A 21864-nucleotide genomic window follows, 5' to 3' on the forward strand; every position below is an offset into this window, starting at 1 on the left:
CTCTATGGTTGGTTTCCCAGGGGTTGTTTCCGGCCACCATATTTCCCCCCCCCTCCGCAATCAACCAATAGGAGGAGGCCTCGAATAGAACGGACCGCCTACCGCTCTGAGCCGAGACCTAACGTTGGGGACTCGATGTGTGGCGAGGTTCGGAATCTGTCGTCCTTTCGCGAAAATGGCGGCCGGAGCGGGTAGTGAGTAACGATCTTTTTTCTGGCTATGGGCAAAAGTATCAGGGCCTCCTTTTTATATCTTAGGATGCCCCTTGCCTTACATTTCTGAGGAGCAGCGGGGCATCTGGCGCAGCTGTGTACAGCCAAGCTTCATCCTGTATATCTGTCAATTGCACGCATTTTATTGGCACAGGGAATTTGCCTTTAACCACCTTTTTTTTGCCTTCATTTGTTTGCGAAAAAAATGTTTTTTTTTTTAAATTTAATTTCGCCTTTACTATTTTGTGTCGAACATACTTAATACTCTTCCCTTCTCCTATTGCCAGAGTTTCCCAGATAATTGTATCTGGATTTTTTCTTCAGGTAGATCAGGAATGTAGAATTTGCCTCATATCTCATCCTACAGCAATATTATGATTTTTTCCCCCGCTGTTAGAACACAAGTTGATGAATGCTGGGCCTACAGAACCGTGGTCTATTCGAGAGAAACTGTGTTTGGCTTCTTCTGTCATGCGAAGTGGGGACCAGAACTGGTGAGAAAAATACTGTTAATGGATTTGAACATTTGCTGCCAAGTTGTATTCAATATTAATGGCTTAAAATAGCATGTAGTTCATGTTCTTCCATGGTGCAGAATCGGACAGCGATTTGCGAACCTTATTGTTCTAAATACCAAATAAGTACGAAAGCTGTTAGTGATTTTAACATTTGAGAATATAGGTAATCTTTGACTTACGACCACAATTGAGCCCAAAATTTCTGTTGCTAAGTAAGGCAGTTGCTAAATTAATTTTGCCCCATTTTGTAATCTTTTTTTACCACAGTTGTTAAATCTGCAAATCACTCCAGTTATTAAGTGAATCATGCAGTCATTAGGTGAGTCTAGGTCAGTGATGGCGAACCTATGGCACGCGTGCCACAAGTGGCACGCGGAGCCATTTGTCAGGGCACGCGAGGCGCTTCCCTGTCAGCTGGCCAGTGTGCATGCGCGCGCTGGCCAGCTGAGTTCACCTTTTGAAAAGCTATTTTTCGCCTTCCCCAGGCTCCAGAGGCTTTATAGGAGCCTGGGGAGGGCGAAAAGAGCCTCCCCCGCCCCCCCGGAGGCTTCAGGGACTGTCCGGAGGCTTCCCTGAAGCCTTCGGAGTGCTTAAAACGACCCTCTGAGCAACCCGGAAGTCACTTCCGGTTTGCTCGGAGGGTCATTTTAAGCGCTCCGAAGGCTTCAGGGAAGCCTCCGGACAGTCCCTGAAGCCTCCGGAGGGCCTCCGGGGGTCGGGGGAGGCTCTTTTCGCCCTCCCCAGGCTCCTATAAAGCCTCTGAGCCTGGGGAGGGTGAAAAAAGCATGTTAAAATGGGGGGTTGCGCGTTGTGCGCGCATGCACACGGGGGGTTGCGCGTTGCATTATGGGTGCGGCACGCCCGCACATGACCCCCCTGCGCTCCCCCCACTTGTGGCACGCGAGCCAAAAAAGGTTCGCCATCGCTGGTCTAGGTTCACCCATTGACTTCGTTTGTCGGAAACCAAATGGGAAGGTTACAGAAGGTGACCACATGACTCTGGAACAGTTGCCAAGTGCCTGAATTTTGATCACAAGATCATGGAAGTGCTGCAACAATTGTAAATGTGAAAAACGGTAATAGATCACTTTTTCAGTGCTGTTATGACTTTGAATAGTCACTAAACGAATGGTTGTAAGTCAAGGACCACCCGTAGTACCATCAGTGGAATAAAAAATAATTTAATTTGAACCGCTATATACCAGTTTACAGTATCCCTAATATTAATGAAAGAACTAACTACAGTAACTTTATAGTAAGCCATGTTACAATACCCTTTTTTATTAAATTATTTTAAAATGTAACTCAATATTAGTGATATATATTTTGATGAAAACGAAATGAAAAATATCTGTTATTTTCAACTCTCATACTTCAGAGGTTCCTAAAATAATTTGCAATAAACATTCCCATTTTTTCTGCAAACTCCAAGATGGAGATTATTTGGTTGCTTTGGTCTGATGCAAAACCTGCAATCCCTCCTAGTACTGTTAATGGCAATGAAAAGTGAGATTATTTATTAGTGCAAATAGCTAAATCAACAGTTCATGTACTACTTTCCAGCCTCAAATTTTAGTTGAAAAGTGATTGAGCACTTCTGATCATATTCAAAAGAACAGATTGGGGGGGAAAGGCACATAACCATAGTTTTTTGATCGACTATTGAAACACGCTAGAGATTATATAACTTGGCACTCTTATCTTAGTCTTACTGGATTTCTACTTCTGAGACACAAATCTGAAGAGGAATTAATTAAAATTCTTTTTGTGTGTGTATATATAAGTTTTATTTGCAGTTTTTCTTTAACAACCAACATTTTTGGGGGGACCGTGTAATGACTGGGTTAACATGTTTCACACAGTGTTCACAGTAATAATACAATTACATATATAAAATTTTTATATTTCAACTTTTAACCTTGAGGTGCTCATTATAATTGTAATATATTATTTTATATACTTATGAATTCCTAACATTTTGATATTATAAATGTCACTCAGTGTTCCATCACATTTTCAATGTCTCAACTTTTTATAAACACCATTAAAACCCATTATCAGTAAGATCTAATCAGTCCCAAGTTTATACCTCTTAAGTCCCCTAGATTTATAGTCCTTATAGGCTATATTTTCCAATATATATTTTTTTATCCTGTTAATCATAATACTTTTAAATATACCCAGTCCTAGTCTTCTATCTCCTAATCTTATTATATCTGTATTTATAATAGATTCACACACACACACATACACACAACTATTTTCCCAATTTAAACTTTCTACTTATTTCTATTGTTTTTCAATATTGTTACTACCTTACAAAATATTGTTTATCCATCATCTCAGCCTTTCTAGAATTTAATCATTTATTGATTTTTTTTGTGATTATTTTATATTTTTATGTCTTTCTTTTTACACAAACTGATTATTCCCTCTATCTTATCCTTTATTTCCTTCTGCTGTGTCTTTTGAATATCCATCCATAACCCTTTTTTTGTTTTTGTGAGCTCCTCCTTTTTCCCTCTTATTATATTATAAGCACGTAAGGGATTGCCTATTTGATTTCTAGTATTTGTTGTTGTCTTTTCAGTATTTTTCTCTGCTTTTAATTTATTTTTATCTTTTTGTAGTTTATTTTGCACCACTCCTAATTTCTCAGCTGTCTTCTGTGTATCATATTCATCTTTTCCCACCATTTGTTGAGTGCCCTCTACTTTCACATCTTTATCTTTAAATATTCCCATCAACTTCGTAAAGTTCTTTGTTGCTATTTCCCTGCTACTGTTCAAAAGAGCTTTCTTTGCATGAGCGAGGAAATTGCATAGGGTCTCCCAGCAAGCAGTTGCCAGCTGCATTTCACAGAGCCTAGCAGAAGTGACGCTATTTTCCAGGCGTTCTCGCTGCGATGTCAACCAAAAATCTGGAATTAATTAAAATTAATGTAATTTATATTTGAAAACAGAATGGTGCATTTTTATTCAAATTGGACTTGTGTAATAGAAAAAAGCAGTAGGAAATAATTATTATTGTTTACATTTACAGCCCCTTTTATTCCTAACAAATCAAATTGCTCATAGTGGTTTTCTTCTCTAATTATCCAGGTATCAACACTGAGATACTGTAGATCAGATTAATGGAGTATAATTGACCAATGTCATCCAATGAGTTTCAAATACGAATAGATATCTGACCCTAGATCTCTATGAATGGAATACAAACCAAAATGAATTTTAAAGTGTATTTTATAGTATTTTTTCCACTCTAGTAAAAATTGTATCATCTCTGATGTACAGAGAAAGAGAAAGAAAATCTTGAATCCATTTTATCTGTAGGGTATCTGTCAGCCGAGCTATTAAACCCTTTGCAGAACAAGGCCGTCCACCAGATTGGTTTTCTCAGAAGGTAAGAAGATTAAATGCTACATTTGTGCATAATAATGGCCTTTTGTTTTACCATTGGGGAATATCTGCTCAAGAGACTTATTGTGAACATCTAGGAAATAAAAATCATGGATTAAACTGTTTGGAGCTTTGCTCCACAGGACATTCATATTGCAAAAAAAGAAAGGGAAAAAAACCCTTGACATTGCATTAATTATCATTAATAGACCACTATTTTAGTGTGTCTCTGGAGATAGCTGTAATGGTGCCAATCCTGCGGTCAGCATCTCTGCCTGCTTGCTACACATAAAGAAAGTTCCATATAGTTTATCAGGAAAGTATGTCCTCTTCCACAACTTTAAAAAACATCTTTACAGTGTGGAAATGTGTTTCATATTATACATTGTTGAAATATTATTTTTGAGGGTTGTTTATAGTGACTGATTTCTAAAAAATGTATATATGTACTTTTTTCTAGCACTGTGCATCACAATATTCTGAGCTCCTGGAGACAACAGAGACTCCAAAGTGAGTTTAAAGGTTGAACCATTTCTTATCAGGGGAAGATTAGAAGTTGAACACAGTATGTCCTTGTTATTTGTTAAAGTAGCCTGACTGCTGGCAGGCTTCCATGGAAGCCTGGAAAATGTTGGGTACAAAGCACTTCTAAATTATTTTTGAAGCTGGTTCATCTCTATTAACATGGTCTTCAGCCTTTGAACTGAAGAGCCTGACAGCAGAGTGAGTTTACCAGAGCAGTAGAAGCTGCTCCCAGACAGTGATTATTCAAGGATTACCACAACTGTGATAGTTTGGGTACATTCAAATAGAAGATATTGCAAATAACTTGAATCCCAGCTTCCCATTTACTTTGTAGATTTGGTGGCTTAATGTAAGAATAGAGTAAATAATCACAACTCAGGAATGCATTCTGCTTTTCATTTAATTATTGATCTTTTCAGAATATTTTTCTCATACTTTTTCCAATAATGTTTTCAACAAAAATATAGCAAAATATACTATATTTTGTGATGTTTGTTTAACCAGAATCTAATTAAAATAGATTTGAAGTGACACACTCATTAAATTGTTCACACAGTACTGCAGGAATAGCTAATTCTGATCACAAACTTTCACCCCAATAGGTACTTGTCTGAGATTACTTTAGTGTAATCTGAAATTTTACAATAGTTTTTGTAATGCTTTACAAAAGACCAAAAGCAGTAAGTAATAGGTAATTGGGGTAAGGAGGTACAGAAAGATTGGATGTACATGAATGCAGGGTGCTTCATCTGCAGGGGTTGGATTTCTGTTACTGGTCCCTAGAGTATTCTTCCCTTCCCTTTTGATTTTTTGTGTGTAGAAGAAAGCGTGGTGAGAAAGGAGAAGTTGTAGAAACCGTAGAAGATGTTATTGTGAGAAAACTGACAGCAGAACGAGTGGAGGAGCTTAAGAAGTTGATTAAGGAGACACAGGAAAAGTACAGGTAGGTCTCAGATTTTTGAGATGGCAACGATACCTGCGTTTTCTTCAAGAACGATGGCTAATAATTAATGAAATTAATTGTACGCCCTGTATTTTCTTTACAGGCAGCTGAAAAGAGATGCAGAACTGATCCAGGCAGGACATATGGATCACAGGCTAGAGGAAATTTACAATGACATTGTGATGTGTGTTATCTTATTTCTCTGTTCTGTCGCATTCTTCCCCAACTTTTCTACTCTCAAATTCCATGTCTTAAATCCTTAGGATCAAGCGAACTTTTAAATGAACCTCAAAATTTAAGTTTATTTAAATATACATTAAATTACTGATATAAGCAATGTATTCTTATGCTTCTATCGTAGTGTCCATGTCATGCCTTGCCAGGCTATTTGCCCTTTGTAGTAGAATTTTGATGAATCGCCTACAGGTTCTGTTATCTATAGCTGACATCTTTTAAATTTTGGTTAAAAATTGTTTTCGAGGATTTTAGAATGAAGAGTTTCTCACTGTTTTTATCCCATGTTTGTCTTATATACAGATAGTTCTTGTTTAATGACCATTTGTTCAGCAACTTTGTTTCAAAGTTACAGTGGTGCTGAATGAGTGATGCTTACGACTGGTTCTTGTAGTTGCAACTTTCACGGTATCCCCACAGTCATGTGATCATGATCTGGGTGCTTAGCAATTGTTTCACAATTATGACATTGCAGCATCCGGTCTTGTTATTTTTTATATTATAAATTCATGACTGTTACTGCCAATTTCTGATAAGTAAAGTCACTATCCCACTATGAGATTCACTTAATGACAGCAATCAGAAGTGCTGTTACTAAACAGCACAGTCACTTGACATTGTGCTTTACATCCAAGTTGACAGAAATTCTGTTCCCAATTACTGTTGTTAAGTGAGGACTAGCTATATGAGTGGTAAGTATCCTGTTTTGCTTCCATAACTATGTGTGTTCTGCATTTTTTCAGGAAAAAAAGAATAGAAGAAGAGGAGGCTGAAGTAAAGAGAAAAGCTACTGATGCTGCTTATCAAGGTTAGTTGGAATTTTGGATTTTTACTTGAGCCAAGGTCCTCAGAATTAAACTTCTTAGACAGAAATTAAAAGTAGTAAAATGCAGTTTGAAAAACTAAGACCTGCAAAATTATTTGGTGATCCCAATTTTCTCTTCAAATTTTCTGTGGAAAGGCTGAGCATTTCATAGACTTCTCTTTACAATACTGTCTTTAAGGCTGGACTTAGGACTCAAGGCACAATAATTGCCGTAATGATCCTGTACCAAAAAAGTAGCATAGAAGGAATGAAAAAGAAACCCTGTCCAATATGGACATAAGCAAGAAATTATCAGAGAACTAGTAATGAACATTTTTCCTGTTCCGTATTCATAAAAAGCATGTGGGATGGAATTAAAAGAATTTAGGAGGATACCTATTGGACTGACTTGGGGGTGGAAAAATGGACCACATTTTGTGTTGACAATTCTTAATTGATCTGAATAATGTGAACTAGAATGTAATTTTCTGCCTTTGTTTCTCTAGCTCGTCAAGCAATTAAAAATCCATCAAGAAGGATGCCGGGAATGATGGTCCGTTCTCCAGCAGGGTCAACATCACCAGGAGCAGAGTATGCTCTGGGAGACTTGTCTCAACCCAGTGTGGAAGAGACAAGTCCAGGGGTAAGATCTGGCAGGAACATGAAGCCATTAGGCTGTACAGAGCTTTCCACAGCTCTCACAGACTTCCTGCTTTACAGGCACATTTTGGTGACAGTACTAATACAGGGAAAAACAGGTGGAGATACATGAATGACAAGGGAAGCTAGTGTGATGGAGGAGCTGCTTGGGATAGGCTGTGCCATTGGCCCTGTTGGGAGGAGTCACAGGGACATGTCAAGATGGTGAGGATGTGGCTTTGAACAGTGTGGTTTTTCTCTTCCTCAGGTAACTCCAGGGACATTGCCCAGCACCCCAGTTGCTTCCTTCATTGGGATCCCTGACACCCCTATGGGCTCCACCTCCCTGGATGCCCCCTTGACCCCAGTCACAGATGATTCAACCCAGAAAAAGATGCTAGGACAGAAAGCGACTCCGCCTCCTTCTCCTCTGCTTTCAGAGCTGCTGAAGAAAGGCAGCCTCCTGCCCACAAGCCCCAGGCTGGTATGGAGTCCCCTCCTTACATGTTTAAAAATCTGGGGGAATCTCTGTGACTGACTTTCACCAGAAAAGGCACAAAGCTTTTCAAATGGAATAGTTCGGATAGATTTTAGGAATGAAAGTGATGCACGGCATCAAGATAATACTTTTTCCATGGTGCAATGAAGCATGCTTAACAACCATGGCAAAAAGGTGGTAAAATTGGGTGTAGCCATGTGATGCCTCACTTAAGCAAAGCTTAACAATACATTTCTTGATCCCTATTGTGCTTGCAGGTTGAGGAATATGTATAGTCAAATATACTTTGGCACATGTGAACAACAAATTTGAGAAAACTGTTCCTAATCTGATCATCAGCCTTCCACAATCTGGCCTGTTCGGGGCATATTGGCACCAGAATTCACAGACAATATGGGCTTTAGTTGTAGTTATAAGTTCCAATTCCAAAAATCAGATTTGGGGAAGGCTGTTGTTCATACAGTTATTTCTTTTAGTAAGGTTAGTATTTATTAATAATTGTTATGCTTCACTCATTACTCTACTTTAATAATGTTTCGGGGTCAGGTTACTTTTAGTTATAGATAGTCCTTGAGTTATGACCATAGTGGGTCCCAAAATTTCAGTTGTAAGTTGAGGCACCAGGTGACTGGACTTGATTTTATGACCATTTTTATAACAGTTGTGAAGTGAGTCACTAGTTGTGAAGTGAATCACATGGTTGTGAAATGAATCATGATTGTTAAGCGGAACTGACAAAACCTGCCAGAAACTGGCCAAAAGCATCACAAATTGTGGTCACGGAATCATGGGATGTTTCAACCAGCCATGGATGTAAGGCAGCTGCCAAGTGCCAGAAATGCAATCACATGACCACAGTGTACGGCAGTCAGTTTTGAGGATAGATTATAAGTACTTTTTTTAAGTTCAAATGGTCATTAAGCAACCAATCCTAAGTCAAGGACTACCTGTACAGATCGTTCTTGACTTAAGACAGCAACTAGGCCTGAATTTTCTGTCACTAAGCAATGAAATTATATAGTATGACCATATCACTTACAGTAGCAACAACAAACTGTGCTGTACTGTTTGCCATTGTTAACCAAATCCCACAGTTGTTAGGGGAGGCAACTTCCTGCTGACTTCCCATAAGCAAGTTAGTGGGGAAGCCAGCAAGAAGTAAAGTCCCAGGCAGCTCACAAGCAGGCTAGCAGGCAGGTAAGTGGCTGCTGTTGTGGGGGAGGGCACAATGTGGTCCATGAGGGGTGTATCATCATTCAGGGAGGGTGGTGTGCAAGTGGTGTGGGAAGTGTGTGATGCTCAGGGAGGGTATATGGGCGTGGATGAGTGGCAAACATGGCACAAAGACAGAGGGGCTAGGGGTGGGTTGTATGGGTATGGAAGACTTATCCAAGTGACTTTCCCTGCTGGCTTCCCCATTCACTTTTTGGGGAAATGAGGAAGAAAGGTTGCAAATGACAATTTCATGATAATGGGGTCCTGCACCAATTCACAAGTGCAGACCAGTTGCTAAGCGCCTACATAGCGATCACTTGAGTCCATAGGTCCTGGGATGGCTGGAATTGGCCACAACCATTCATTCAGCACCGTTATATCTTCAAACGGTTGCTGAATGAATACTCCTGACTTCCCGTATGTTATAAAGGTATTCAATCTAGGTAGAATAAAAATATCTTAAATGAATTTTGCAAATATTAAAACTATGAAAGAGGTGGCAGGACTAACCTTTTCTTTCCTAGAGTGAAAGAAAATTTCCCTGTGCTATGTGTGACTTGAAAACTCATGATCCATTAGGCCCTGGTTTCAGAGATATTTCCTCACCAGATTCCTCGGTGCCTTGAACAATGGCAGAGCTTCTAATGTAATGCCTTCACTGGAAAAGTTCTTAAAAATCCAGGGAGATATTCAGAGATGAAAATAGGCCACTCTGAACTGTATAGCACAGTCAAGAATCAGGACTTCACCACAATTGACAATAAAATATTTTATAACAATATAAACTGTCATAACATTTTTTAATAGTTTGTATTATGTCATAACTTTTATGAAATTTGCCAGGTTCAATTCCATGGGAGTTCTGAATTATGGATTTTGGACACATTCTGCAAGTTAGCTCATTTGAGATACCACGGTTCAAAAATTGTTGCCCTATGATGCAACATTTTGTACAGTTATAGGTTACCCACAGAGTTTTAGTAGTTTATAGATTCCTTTAAATGGTGTCTCTTAAGGTATTATAGGACAAATGTAAAGTGCAGTATGCATGAAACCTTACTTCATTAAAGTTTGCATTAGATTGGATGACTTAATATATTTAGAACACATCCTTGAATGTGGAAACATTCATGGAATGGAGCTCAAAAAACTGCTTTCTCTTGTTTTGATGAAACTCTATGAATCACAAATCCATGAGATGGTAATTATACATACATACATACAGGTAGGCAGTTATAGCGTAGCTGTAACAACGTCTATTGGGGTGGGAGATTATGCAAGAAAAAGAGACGTATAATGAGCCATATTAGGGAAGTTCCACTGGATGATGGTGCTGACCCTTTGTATTGAGGCATTGTACTTTTACGAAGATAATATATACCTATGTTTGTTTCTCTGTTTACACCATGGTTAATGTATCTCTTCCCCTTGTGTATGTGTGTATTTGTGTTTTGACGAAACCTGTTCTTTGTTTCTGAGAGTGTCATCCTAATTGGAAAGGTTCTCCCTCTCATTTCCAAAAAGATGTTCTCAGCTTTGTTTCATTTTGTAGCCAAATTTTGTTGCCTGGTATTTTATCAAAAATTTGAATCCAACAGAAGTCTATTTAGAGCTAGTTTTATGACACAGTTTTCTAGTTTATTGGTAAGCAAGGAATGCATCCTCCAGCGTATTCTGGTTCCTATCTTCCCAGTTAATGCAGTTATTAAATAGCCATTGCTGATTATCATTCAGATACAGGATTCTATCAGAAATGTAGTAACTAACAAATCATGGCTGTGTTCTTTTGTTAGCTGATGCCAGAAAGAACTTTTGAATGGTATAGTAAGCCTTAATCTGGTATGATAAGTAGAGGCAGGAGCCATTGTAGTATTCTACATTAAATGTTGAATTTAGGTTAGAATGTTAGGCAAATGGAGACTTAGCGCAGTCTTCCTGAATTTAACATCAGAATTTAAGATTTCTTTGTTCTGGTGTTCACTCTAAAGAACTGTATTTAAATCCAACCCAACATAAAAACATTGTTTAGTATAGGGATAGATATTGCATTTTTAAAATTTCTCCTTGGTGAACTTTTACACCCTGCAACGAAAATCATTTGCATTTCTTCATTCCTACAAAGGCAAGAAAGCTTCAACCTTGATTTATTGTGGTGCAACATATTGAGTGAGACTTTGTTACTTTACAGAAAGTTAAATCTTCTCTGTGTTGACCTTTAGAATATGATGTGTTTTGGCAGGTGGCAGAGGGTGAGCTCTCTGTTGTTGCTGGTCATCCAAGCAGCTCTGGTCTGCTCCTGGAAGTGGGAGGGGTTCTTCCAGTATTACATGGTGGGGAAATGCAGTCGTCTTCTACCACTATTCCTGCGACTCCTGCTGCTTCAGGTAGGACATGTTGTTTTATCTACTGTTTAAAACCTGTGAATGTAACATTGCAAAAGTTAGGTTCTTGGAAGACATGATAATTGTACAGGGTGCAATATTTTTAATCTAGACTTTATGAATGTTATGTAATATTTGATCCTTCTGCTGTTACTTGCTGTGTAGATTTGAATACTTTCAGCATGATGTGGAATCTGACAGCGAGAAAGAGCAAGAGAGAATTCTGCACATCTTTACAAATTAAATACTTTTTTTTTTTACAATTTGATAAAATAGAACCCTCTGGTACAAAACATGGATTGCATTTTCCAGTGATATATACATTGATTAACGTCCACTCGAAAGCATGCTACGACGTTGTTTGCGTATGTTTTGGGATTCTAATAGGTGACTTCCAGTATAGCTGCCTGTAGCCATTTTGTAAAAGGTGTTGTTGTATGTTAGTGTTGTGGCATGAGCTATTGTGGGATAAGTACAGGAATTGCTTGCTTTGTAGCTGTTGCTTGTGGCCTAATGTGCCTTTCCTGTGTTCCTACTTTGTTAGGTGCTCCTACTCTTTCCCGCCTTTTAGAAGCTGGTCCAGCACAATTCACCACATCGCTTGCTTCCTTTTCTGCTGTTGCCAGTGAACCTCCAGCCAAACTCCTGCCTCCCCCTATAGAGTCCGTGTCTCAGGCCACCATAGTCATGGTGCCCACGCTACAAGCGCCACCTGCTGTGCCATCTGCTGCAACTCCAGAAAGTGTAGCGACAGGTGCGTCCTTGCACTCGTATGCCACTCAGTACCTAGCAGAAGACTGTTTCCCTTGATTTAGAGGAAGGGCTGTATAAATGTGGGCTGTGGGCATCTGATTTTAATAGCAGAGTGATAGATGGCTGGACTTCAGTGTCATCATGCTAATTATAGAGCAAATGATTGGTTCAAGGCTGTTAAGGAAAAGTTCTCGTGAGTTTCAGTCAGAGCAGATGAAAGAAAGAGTTATGGTAAAAGTACTGCAGTGGGACTAGAATGAGGCTTTGATGCTAAGAAATAGCTCTTTTGATTTCAGAACTTGTTGGGGGAGGGGAGAGAAAGTGGTACCAGCCTGCATGTGCCTTAATGCAGGGCTGTGGAATGCTTTTTTTGATGCCTTGATCTGACCCACATTGCTGGTTGCTGCAGCTGCCAGGCTTTCACTTGACTTGTCACTCTTGTCCAGTGAATCAGCCCAACACCTGTGTTTCCATGGAGGCAGTGCCTGATCCTCACACTGTGACAGTATCAATGGATAGCAGTGAAATTTCCATGATCATTGATTCCATCAAGAAAGACTGCCTAGGCTCTGGGGCATCTGGTGCTGTAGGGACTTCCAAAGACCACATGGATAGCAAAGAAGACCTGGATCTGGCTGAGAAGATGGATATTGCCGTTTCCTACACAGGGGAGGAGCCTTCCTACACTGGGGAAGAACTTGATTTTGAAACTGTTGGGGACATCATAGCTATCATTGAGGACAAGGTAATTATCCAGAGGCCTGAGCTTTTAGTCGTAGTTTCTAACAAGAGTCAAAATTTCTTTCATCGAAAAGGCATTTGCCTGGTTTACTTTCCCTCATTGTTTTAACTACCTCAACAGATAGATTCAGCTCAAAATATACTAAGTTTCTTTGACTGATGAAGAATAGAGGCCCACAGATTTAGTAATCACAGCCAAAATTGGAAATATTTCCCTTTAAATAGAAGCTTTGCATTTGTTATAATCTTTCACAATCCAAGGGCCACAAGTTTACATAGTTATCCATCAGTAATAGTATGACTGATTTGCGAGAAAGTGACAAAAAAATATTTCCGTCCATACTATCACTGCATTCTGTCATGTAGAACAGTTGGAACCTCACCCCTATAGTCCCAGTTGCCTCTCTATTGTACAAATGATCTATTTCTGCTTCTTATGTTGTTTGAAAAGGTGGATGATCATCCTGAAGTCTTGGATGTAGCAGCGGTAGAGGCTGCCTTGTCTTTCTGTGAAGAAATTGAGGATCCTCAGTCTCTGACCAGTCCTTGGGAGCATCCCCTCCAGCGGGAGCATCCAATCCAACAGGAGCACGAGAAGCAGAGCCAGATGCCCCCAATGACAGTAACAATAAAGCAAGAAAGACCAGACTGTGAGGAATTGGAAGCAAAAGGGATCCGAGACCTGATGAGCCTTGGAGATTTGGGAGCAGATATAAAAACTGAGCCTGCTGAACAAGGGCAGGTACGTTTGGGCTCCGAAGAAGCTGCTGTACTAGCAGCTAGAACAAGTGAAGCTTCTGAATTGAGGGGCCATATATCTGAAGATGAAGAGACAACAGTGGTTGGTTTGACAGGCTCTGATATGGATGTAGAGTCAACAAAAGATGACATGGATCATGGCAGTGTGAAAGCAGAGGTAAATCAATAAAGAAGCTATGGATAATTTAGAATTTGTAAGTAAAAAATGGAAAGGGTAGCCCATGTACTAAGTTTGGTTCAATTTAACATTTTGGCTAAATTTGCCACTGTATTGTTCTGGTGCCAAGACATTAAAATTCAATATTGAATGTTAACCCCAATATAAAACATTTGTGATCAGTGATAATATTACATAATGTATCCTTGTTTATTAAACAGAAGTATCTAGGGGTCACAATGTCCCAGCTACAGTATTTTTAAAATTGTACTGGGCTCTCTTCTTTTGTTGAAGACTCTGCAAACGTCCCTGTGCAATCACTGGTCTAGAAATGTCCCTCGCTGCTTCATAAATGAACCCCAAGATTTTCAGCAACTAGAAGGCAATTCCCAATATCATATACTACCTTTCTTCCCCTTGAGATTACACCCCATCCAGAGCTCTGGTCATTGGTTAGGTCTTCAAGAAGCCCCCTGTCTGGATAGGCATACATGTGGGGGTGTCCAGTTGGGAGTTCTGTCACTTCAGCCTCCCGGCCTGCTTTCATTGTCCTACACAACAAAAAATATTTTCTTTCTAGCTTCCCCCTGATGAGGAGACTTCCTCTCCACATGCTCCAAGTGCAAGTGAGGATTCCTCACAGGCAGATGTCCATCACAAATATGAGCTGTCAGGTAACTGCATTGGCTAGACTGGGAAGCAGGAAGGGCAACCTATGTGGATCTGATGGAGGATATCCTTTAAAATTATGAGCATTTCACCTATGGTTGTTTTCTTGTCAGAATCAATGAAAAATGAAGCGCAAGCTCTTTTTGAAAACCAGCTGAAGGTATTTTATTTACTCTTTGCATATGGGCAGATGAAAGCAGGGTAGATGGGGGAGATTAGTGGTGGGTAAGGGTAGCTGCAATTGGGTTGTGGGTAAAGAACGACAGTATTTACTGTTAATCTAAAGGAATGGCTGGATTTTGCTTGATGATGATGCCATTGCTGAAAAGGTCCTGGTTTTGAAAAGGCCCTTGGTCCATATTCAGATATGTGAGGCAGAGCTCCATCTGAACATCTAATCAGGCAGTACAGATTAGATGGGGAAGCTGTTGGCATGTTCTGAGCATGTTCTGCCATACACGGTGGGTGGGTGGGTGGGTGTTTCTGCATGAAGCTTTTGCTTTCCCTGCAACCATTATCTTTGGAGGCTGGTGCAAGTGCTGTTGTTGGCAGTTGCATCTTGGCTGGGCTGACATGCTAGACTTTTAATCCTGTATTTCGGGATGCTCAGGGTGAAGAGGATGAGGAGGATGGTGCCAGCGAGGCTGCCAGTTTGGAGGAGCCCAAAGAGGAAGATCAGGGTGAGGGATATCTCTCAGAAATGGACAATGAGCCCCCTGTGAGTGAGAGTGATGATGGCTTCAGTATCCATAATGCACCTTTGCAATCTCACACACTGGCTGATTCCATTCCCAGCAGCCCTGCCTCCTCACAGTTGTGAGTATCAGTCAATCTCCAGCTATTCAGTAGATACCCCAGAGCAAACTCTAGATGGCTGAAAGCTAGATATAGTTTTGTCCCTTTGTACCATAGTATGTAGTGTGTATTAATTGCGACCTGTCTAATTTAGAACACTGTCTAATGAGTTGCTGATCTCTGGTGGAGCCTCATGGTTAGACTCCAGCTTCGAGGAGAGCAGCCATCCTTTTTTTGCAGGAAAATGTAAAAGAGATGGGGATTCCCACCGAGGGTCAGAGTTCATTACTAGATCCTTTATATGTTTTACTTCAGGAAGTAAAGTACTTGTATCCTTCTCTGAAGAATGGCTTTTCCTGTCTTGTTCCAGCTCTGTTTGCAGTGAGGATCAGGAGGCTATTCAGGCACAAAAAATCTGGAAGAAGGCTATTATGCTGGTTTGGAGAGCAGCTGCTAATCACAGGTAAATCAGCAACCTTGGTCTTGTCTCAGTTCTCCTGGAAAACAGAAATAGGAATTTTTGTGTCACAACAAGCATCATCTTGAAAGAAAGCTTGTGTTGTTCAGGATGTCGGAGTGGAAAGAACCTCTTAATTGCATGCTTGCTATTTGCAACTATTAAATATTATATATATATAGAGAGAGAGAATTTATTTTTATTATTAAAATGTTTTCAAAAAACTTTGCAGTCTAGACTTACTCATGGAGCCTTTAGCACATAGTCTGGCAGTCTCTGAAGTCCATTTTTTACTTTAACAACTTCTTTACCAAAAAGTCCTTATCGGGCACATAGAGCTGCATTAGAAAATGTGCGAAATGAATTAATTTTGGCAGAAGCTTTCAAAAGCAGTGCGTATCTGGTGATAGAGGTTAGCACCTTTTTTCTTGGAGCTGCATCTATTTGCCTTTTGCATGCTTGCTAGTATGTATTACAGCTTTGCTGTACTGTATTATATCACCTGGTGCAAATGTGCACTTTTGTTTTTTTCTGGAATTCATGTCACAGGCTTTCAGTTACAATTTTTCTTCCTTATACAGTATATTGAGCAAATAAATGGGTATTAGAATTAGATATTTGAAAGGTTTTCCAAGCTTCTTCCATTGGCCATGAAATCCAACTGGGTGACCTTGGGCCTGTCACTCTCTCTACCCAATTCACTTCACTGGGTTGCTTTTGTGGGGAAAGGAGGAGGAAGGCGTGCTGGTTATGTTTGCCTCCTTGAGTTATTTGTAAAGATAATAAAGGTGAGCTATAAATAAAGAAGTGGGAATTATGTGATTGCTTAGGACTAATATGTCTATTTTAGGACTAATATTTCTTAGGACTAATATGTCTTCTTTGAACAGGTATGCCAATGTCTTCTTACAGCCCGTGACTGATGATATTGCTCCAGGCTACCATAGTATTGTACAGAGGTTAGTATTTGTTTCATATTGATTTTGAGCCACCTATCAACACTAGTCCTTGGTCTGCTACTGCTTTTATAATCTGGCCTGGGGCCCATTCAGTCTAATAATAAAATAGCAGAGGAAAACATGACAGCACAATTAATTTAAGTGATACTCTGATGCTTGGAGCCAGCTCATAATGCGTTTCATTTTTAATGCATTTAATTTTAAGCTTGATTCTTTTGCAGGCCAATGGATTTGTCAACAATTAAGAAAAATATTGAGAATGGGTTGATCAGAACCACAGCAGAGTTCCAACGAGATATTATGCTGATGTTCCAAAATGCTGTCATGTACAATAGCTCTGATCATGATGTTTATCACATGGCTGTGGAAATGCAGCGAGATGTCTTAGAGCAGATTCAGGTAAAGGCACAATGTAATGTCTTCATTGAACAACATTCTGATTTGACATGGGAGATGTTAATCTTTTTAGGGGAGTGGGCTGCTTCTTTTGGTATTATTAATGTTTCTCTGGCATAGAATAGAAAGAAATAGGTTAACTTGACAAGACTGATACCTGACTATTTCAAAACAAGCAAGAAGAATTAAAGAAGGTTAAAAACAGCCTAATTGTTTCCAATGTTATGATGGTAAGATGCTGTTCTTATCATCTTGGTAAGATGGTAAGAATGAAACTTTCTGTTCATTCTGAGTCCTAATGCATACTGTGCAATGGTTTTTGTTTTTAGCAATTTCTAGCCACTCAGTTGATCATGCAGACGAATGAGTCTGGGATCAGTGCAAAAAGTCTCCGTGGACGAGATTCTACTCGGAAACAAGATGCTTCGGAAAAGGTAGGACCAATAAGAGCTAATTAATCTTGATTTTTAATATTATCACAGGCATGGGAGGATTTAAGCAGCTTTTGAAACCACAAAACTCCTGGTGTTTTGATATTTAAATTGTTAAGACTTTCCTGCCTAATAGTATCCTATGAATTGGAGATTTCTGGGTCTGCATATAAAATATATGAAACCATGACTATCGTTACAATTAGGATCTTAGATATTTTGTATTCATTCTTGTCAAATCCATTTACTTCTTTGTTTGTTTCTTAATAGGACAATGGCCCCATGGGATCCCCAGCATTCCTTCTTTCCCTCTTTGTAAGTACCTAACAATCACAATTACAATAAAATTGGGAACATTGAATACATGAGAGAGGCCTTCCTAAAACGATAGGAAGATTCTAGATCTTTTGTTAGTGAAATCTAAGAAACACTCAGTTCTGCTTTAAAATGTTTTAATTGTATAATACAGATAGAGGCTTTTGTCATATTTGGGTGGAAGACCCTGTTGTGCTTTACATTTATAGCTTTGTACTATATATGGTAGTTCATAAGATTGTCTTCATTTTGAAAAGACAAACTGGGTTATTGAAAATAAATAAAATGAGTGTAACTTAGTATATCTTGATTTGCAGCATTTTACATTGTTCTTCCATACTTGCCTGCAGAATATTTGGTGTTTTTAGAGAGATAATAATACAGTAAAACTGCAACCAAACATTCAGATAGTCAGCAAAGATCAATACAAATATTTAAATATAGAATCATACCAGTCTTATTCATCCTCCTTGAACATAAATAATTTGAATAGAATCTAATTAAATAAAGAAACCTTGTTAAAGTTTGGATAGAGCTGATTTTCTCAGGACAGGGAATTCCAGAAATAGCCAGTTATATCTTTCAGAAATTTCTAAAGAATTGAGGATAAGTGTTGTATTGTTAGTTGAATAAGTAGCAGGAAGATTTTTGTTCAAACCCTAGTTAATTATGTAATGCTTTGGACAATTTTAAACCAATCATTAAATTTTAGCTTAACTCCTCTAATAAGGCTGTTGTTAAAAAGAGAATGGCAGAAAAAAGTATCTCTGCTCTTTTTGAACAAAGTTAACAAATTAAATATAAAACAGAGAACTCATTAATTTAATTCTTAGCAAGAAAATATTAGAATCATATGATGCAATAGTATTTTAAAATGTTTTCAAATGTGACTATAATGGTTCATTTGAAAATGAAGGTAATTTATGTAAATAAATATTTTATTTAAAAAAATCAGGGGAAATAGAACCCTATTGTGCTCTAAAAATCAGACTTTGTTAAAAGATCCAAGGTTTTATGTTGTAGTTTGTCGTCTTCAGTTTCAGTTTCTCCGCCTAATAATTGTTCCTTCAGATTGATTGTAAGTGTCTGTTTGAGCCTTACTTCCCATTAGAACATTGTTTCTCGTAAAACTTGTGTATGTTTTTTTTGGATTCATTGTTCCAATGTACATTGCATATTGTTGCAATATTTTGCTAACCTTGCTTTATGGATTGTACCTTGCTATATCCACTCTAGAAAAAAGTAATGTTTGTAGATGATATGCATGTACCTATTTTGCTGAGTGATCTTTACGTTGCATATTGTGGTTTTCTAACTATATTTGCCTAGCTGAATAGTTGAGAACTAATTTTTACATATTGACTCATTTTTAGTTATAATTAGGTGGAAATATATTTCTTTGCTTAAATGTTTCAGAACTTGAGAATATAGTGTTATTGGAAAAACTTAAACTTTAAATAAGTTATGTAAAAATGCAGTATGACATAACCATAGCAGAGTCTAAAAGCAATAACAGAGCACAATAGATACATTTTCATAACCACAGCTGGAATATATCATTGATATTTGAAGTCGCTCTGAGATCACGTATCAATTTTACTGCCATTTATATTTAATTTTGTTATATATGCCATATACATTTATTGATTGTGTAGGAGAATATATTGAATAGATCTATTCCTCCCATATTTTAAAGATGAAAAACCTGTTAATATTCTTTAATTTGCTTCCTTTTTTATTCCTCTCCACCCATACTGGTTTCATTAAGGGTTTTTCTTTTCAGAGTTGGTATTTCATCATTGCAGTCCTTCAACAACACAGTAGCTTGGTTTAGATACTTTCCTAAAGCTAAAAGTTTTTGAATTAACCACCACTTTTTGGATTTTCACAATGCGCTACACTGAAGCCAAATTAAAATACATTATGTTTAATATAATGAGCTTAAACACAGATTCTGACTGAATTAAGGAAAAAAAACCATCCTAACAGTAAAAGTAATTTGACACACAATTAGCAAAAGTGATGGTGGGCTAATCATTATTGGATGTGTTCCAACAAACCTTGGCTATCTGTTATAGATACTTTAATTTGAATTGTGTGCTAAATAAAACATTGGTTTCACTGCCTTCTTTCAATTCCAAGAGTCTGACTCATGAGAACCAAATTTCTGAGATGAATAGTATTTATAACTATCACAAAACTAAAATACAGTGGTTTGTTTGTTCCTTTCGTGGGTAATCAGGGCAATCATTGTCTCTCAATATGCCAAAACTACATTTTGGCAGGTTCATCGTCCAGCCAAAAGAATAGGGTTGAGGACATTTCTAATACTTATCTATTAAGACAGAGAAACATGAGGACAGGCAGCCAGATGGAGAGGGCAGCAAATGGAAGTAAGCTATCTGATTGCCCTACATTCATGGAGAGCCGCTGTGAGGAGATGCTAGGGAAAATAGTGCCAGGGTATTGCATCTGGAAGAGATCTTCTGTAAAGAGCAGCAGTTGATCAGGTATGTTAGACAATATCCCTTCTGTCCACTTGCAGAATTGAGCATATGTTGTTCAAATGTAAGAAAAATAACAAGTATAATTTCCAAGCCTCCCCAAACAAGCCACACTAGATATTTCCCCCATTTGCTCCTGAGCTGACACAGAACTCCCACAATTCCATTCCAGAAAAGAATCCTCTGTGTTATAGGAAGGAAAGCAGTATTGTCAGACTAGGTGCTGAGTCTTTCCTGCTAACACAGATAGCAGCCAAGCCTCTCTGTCTTTTGCATAAGTCCTTCTGGTAACAGTTTTTTCCCCTCTCCCTTTGCATTTTGAACAGGATGGGGGAACTAGAGGGCGTCGTTGTGCCATTGAAGCAGACATGAAGATGAAGAAATGACGCAAAAGGGGGAAACATCCCAGGCTTTGGCATCTGAATGAGAATTTTCCTGGTTGTGAATGAGACACGGCTCTGGATGGACATGTGTATCAGTGTGTGTTGTCCTGGAATGTGTAACTGGGGAAATCCCAGGCCCAGGAGAACGGTCCTCTGCCTGTTCTAAGGCAGCTGTAATCAGGTCCTGTGAGTGTTCTGATTAGCTAGCAACCGGTGGCTAGTATGTATTGTAATGTGACGTGTACAGATTTTTTTATGTATTTGTGGATTGTAAATGTGTATAATAAATTGTAGAGAATCAAGTATAGCATGGTATGCTGGCTACTTTCATTTTTGTATTTTACTACTTTCAGGCCAGAACTTCTTATTAAGCATTCATTTCCCTATTATTTTTGGTTTCTAAATTTAATCTTGTTTTACTTGTAGCAACAGTTCATAATGATGCCTCATGCTAGACAAGTAGTAACACAAAATCAATCACATTTTATATTGAAGAAAAAAAATGTGATTGCAGCAACTTAGCTTCTGTCATAAAAACTTGGAAATGTTAAATTACCATGTTTTTCAGTGTTTAAGACACACTTCTTCCCCCCCCCCCAAAAAAAAAGTGGGTGGAAGTGTCTGCGTCTTATAGAGTGAATGTTACTGAAGCACTGCACACCTACCAGCCCCCACCCTTAAGCCTCTGCCTCTCAGCAATTAGCCTCCTTGCAGCAAACAGCCTGATCAGCTTCAGCACAGCCTGATTTAGCATGAGCAGCTGATTGGCAGTTGGATCGGCCTCCCAGAATACCGCCGATCAGCTGTTCAAGGCTGCAGATATCGGTGTCGCTGCCCATTGTTATCGCCGCCTCCACGTGCCCCATTTTCAGCCTCCGTGCATCCCATTTTTGGTCTGTACCAGGTGGTGGAGATGGTGGCGCAGCGATTCCTGCCACCTGGAATAGGCCAAAAACCAGACACACCGGAGGCCGAAAATGGGGAACGTGGAGGTAGTGATGAGCAGCAGCAATCTCCTCAGCCTGGAACAGCTAGTAGTATTCTGGGAAGCCAATCCAACTGCCAATCAGCTGCTTGTGCTAAATCAGGTTGTGCTGAAGCTGACCAGGCTGTTTGCTGCAAGGAGGCAGAGGCAGATTTTTTTTCTTGTTTTCCTCCCCAAAAGCTAGGTGCGTC

General features: G+C 39.0%; 1 protein-coding gene across 3 annotated transcripts; it reads left to right on the forward strand.

The window, feature by feature from the left end:
* The first annotated feature begins 53 nt into the window (after positions 1-53).
* Positions 54-20995, forward strand: BRD8 (bromodomain containing 8). 3 transcript variants are annotated; one of them, XM_081934582.1, is made up of 22 exons: positions 54-194; positions 610-706; positions 4063-4132; positions 4589-4638; positions 5474-5596; positions 5700-5780; positions 6574-6638; positions 7142-7278; positions 7543-7758; positions 11228-11372; positions 11914-12123; positions 12569-12867; positions 13315-13779; positions 14360-14453; positions 14562-14608; positions 15059-15264; positions 15614-15706; positions 16591-16659; positions 16881-17058; positions 17385-17489; positions 17757-17801; positions 20632-20995. In XM_081934582.1, the coding sequence occupies exons 1-22, from the start codon at positions 176-178 to the stop codon at positions 20689-20691; spliced, it is 2874 nt and encodes a 957-aa protein (XP_081790708.1). In that variant the 5' UTR covers positions 54-175; the 3' UTR covers positions 20692-20995. The 3 variants fall into 3 exon arrangements, with proteins under 3 accessions (XP_081790708.1, XP_081790709.1, XP_081790710.1); XM_081934583.1 differs by having other exon boundaries at positions 13315-13605; XM_081934584.1 differs by lacking the exon at positions 7543-7758.
* The last annotated feature ends 869 nt before the right edge of the window (positions 20996-21864 follow it).

The sequence above is a fragment of the Natrix helvetica genome, assembly GCF_964273705.1.
Source record: "Natrix helvetica genome assembly, chromosome: 1".
Classification (NCBI taxonomy): domain Eukaryota; kingdom Metazoa; phylum Chordata; class Lepidosauria; order Squamata; family Natricidae; genus Natrix; species Natrix helvetica.